Genomic DNA, 856 nt, shown 5'->3' with positions numbered 1-856 from the left:
AAACCCTAAACCCCTAAACCCTAAACCCTAAACCCTAAACCCTAAACCCTAAACCCTAAACCCTAAACCCTCTTTGCCCACTCTGTAGAGCTTCTGTGTCCATTGTTTTCCTTCTTTCCATCTGGAATTATAGGATGGCTGTTACTTTCTCCGATCTGCACACGGAATCTGGCCTCAAGGCCCTAGATCAGTTCCTCTCAGGCAAATCTTACATCTCTGGAAGTCATCTGACGAAAGACGACGTTAAGGTATACGCTGCTGTGTTGGAGAAGCCGAAGGCTAATCTTTACCCCAATGCCAGCAAGTGGTATGAAGCTGTTTCTGCAAAGCTTGCACCCAGCTTTCCGGGGAAGGCTCTTGGAGTAAGAATTGGAGGCCAAGCCGCAGAAGCTGCTGCTCCTGCTGCAGACGCTAAGGCTTCTGCTGCCGACGATGATGATGATGATCTTGACCTCTTTGGTGATGAGACGGAGGAGGACAAGAAAGCCGCAGAACAGAGGGAGGCTGCAAAGGCATCCACTAAGAAGAAAGAAAGTGGAAAATCATCCGTCCTTATGGATATTAAGCCCTGGGATGACGAGACTGACATGAAGAAGTTGGAAGAAGCTGTTCGCAGCATTGAGATGCCAGGCCTCTTGTGGGGAGCATCAAAATTGGTTCCAGTTGGTTATGGAATTAAGAAGCTTCAAATCATGCTTACCATAGTTGACGATCTCGTCTCGGTCGACAATCTGATAGAGGAATATCTGACTGTCGAGCCTATCAACGAGCATGTCCAGAGTTGCGACATTGTTGCCTTCAACAAGATCTGAGCTTAAATGTTCTTCAGGAGGCTACTCTGGCCTTAATTTTGTTT

General features: G+C 47.3%; 1 protein-coding gene across 1 annotated transcript; it reads left to right on the top strand.

Moving 5' to 3' along the window:
- The first annotated feature begins 71 nt into the window (after nucleotides 1-71).
- Nucleotides 72-853, top strand: LOC105155319 (elongation factor 1-beta-like). The gene has a single exon (XM_011071193.2). The coding sequence runs from the start codon at nucleotides 135-137 to the stop codon at nucleotides 810-812; it is 678 nt and encodes a 225-aa protein (XP_011069495.1). The 5' UTR covers nucleotides 72-134; the 3' UTR covers nucleotides 813-853.
- The last annotated feature ends 3 nt before the right edge of the window (nucleotides 854-856 follow it).

This window comes from Sesamum indicum, unplaced genomic scaffold, assembly GCF_000512975.1.
Source record: "Sesamum indicum cultivar Zhongzhi No. 13 unplaced genomic scaffold, S_indicum_v1.0 C02103, whole genome shotgun sequence".
Taxonomy (NCBI): domain Eukaryota; kingdom Viridiplantae; phylum Streptophyta; class Magnoliopsida; order Lamiales; family Pedaliaceae; genus Sesamum; species Sesamum indicum.
Note: the sequence above shows the minus strand (reverse complement) of the source record. Positions and strands in the feature narration are given on the sequence as shown.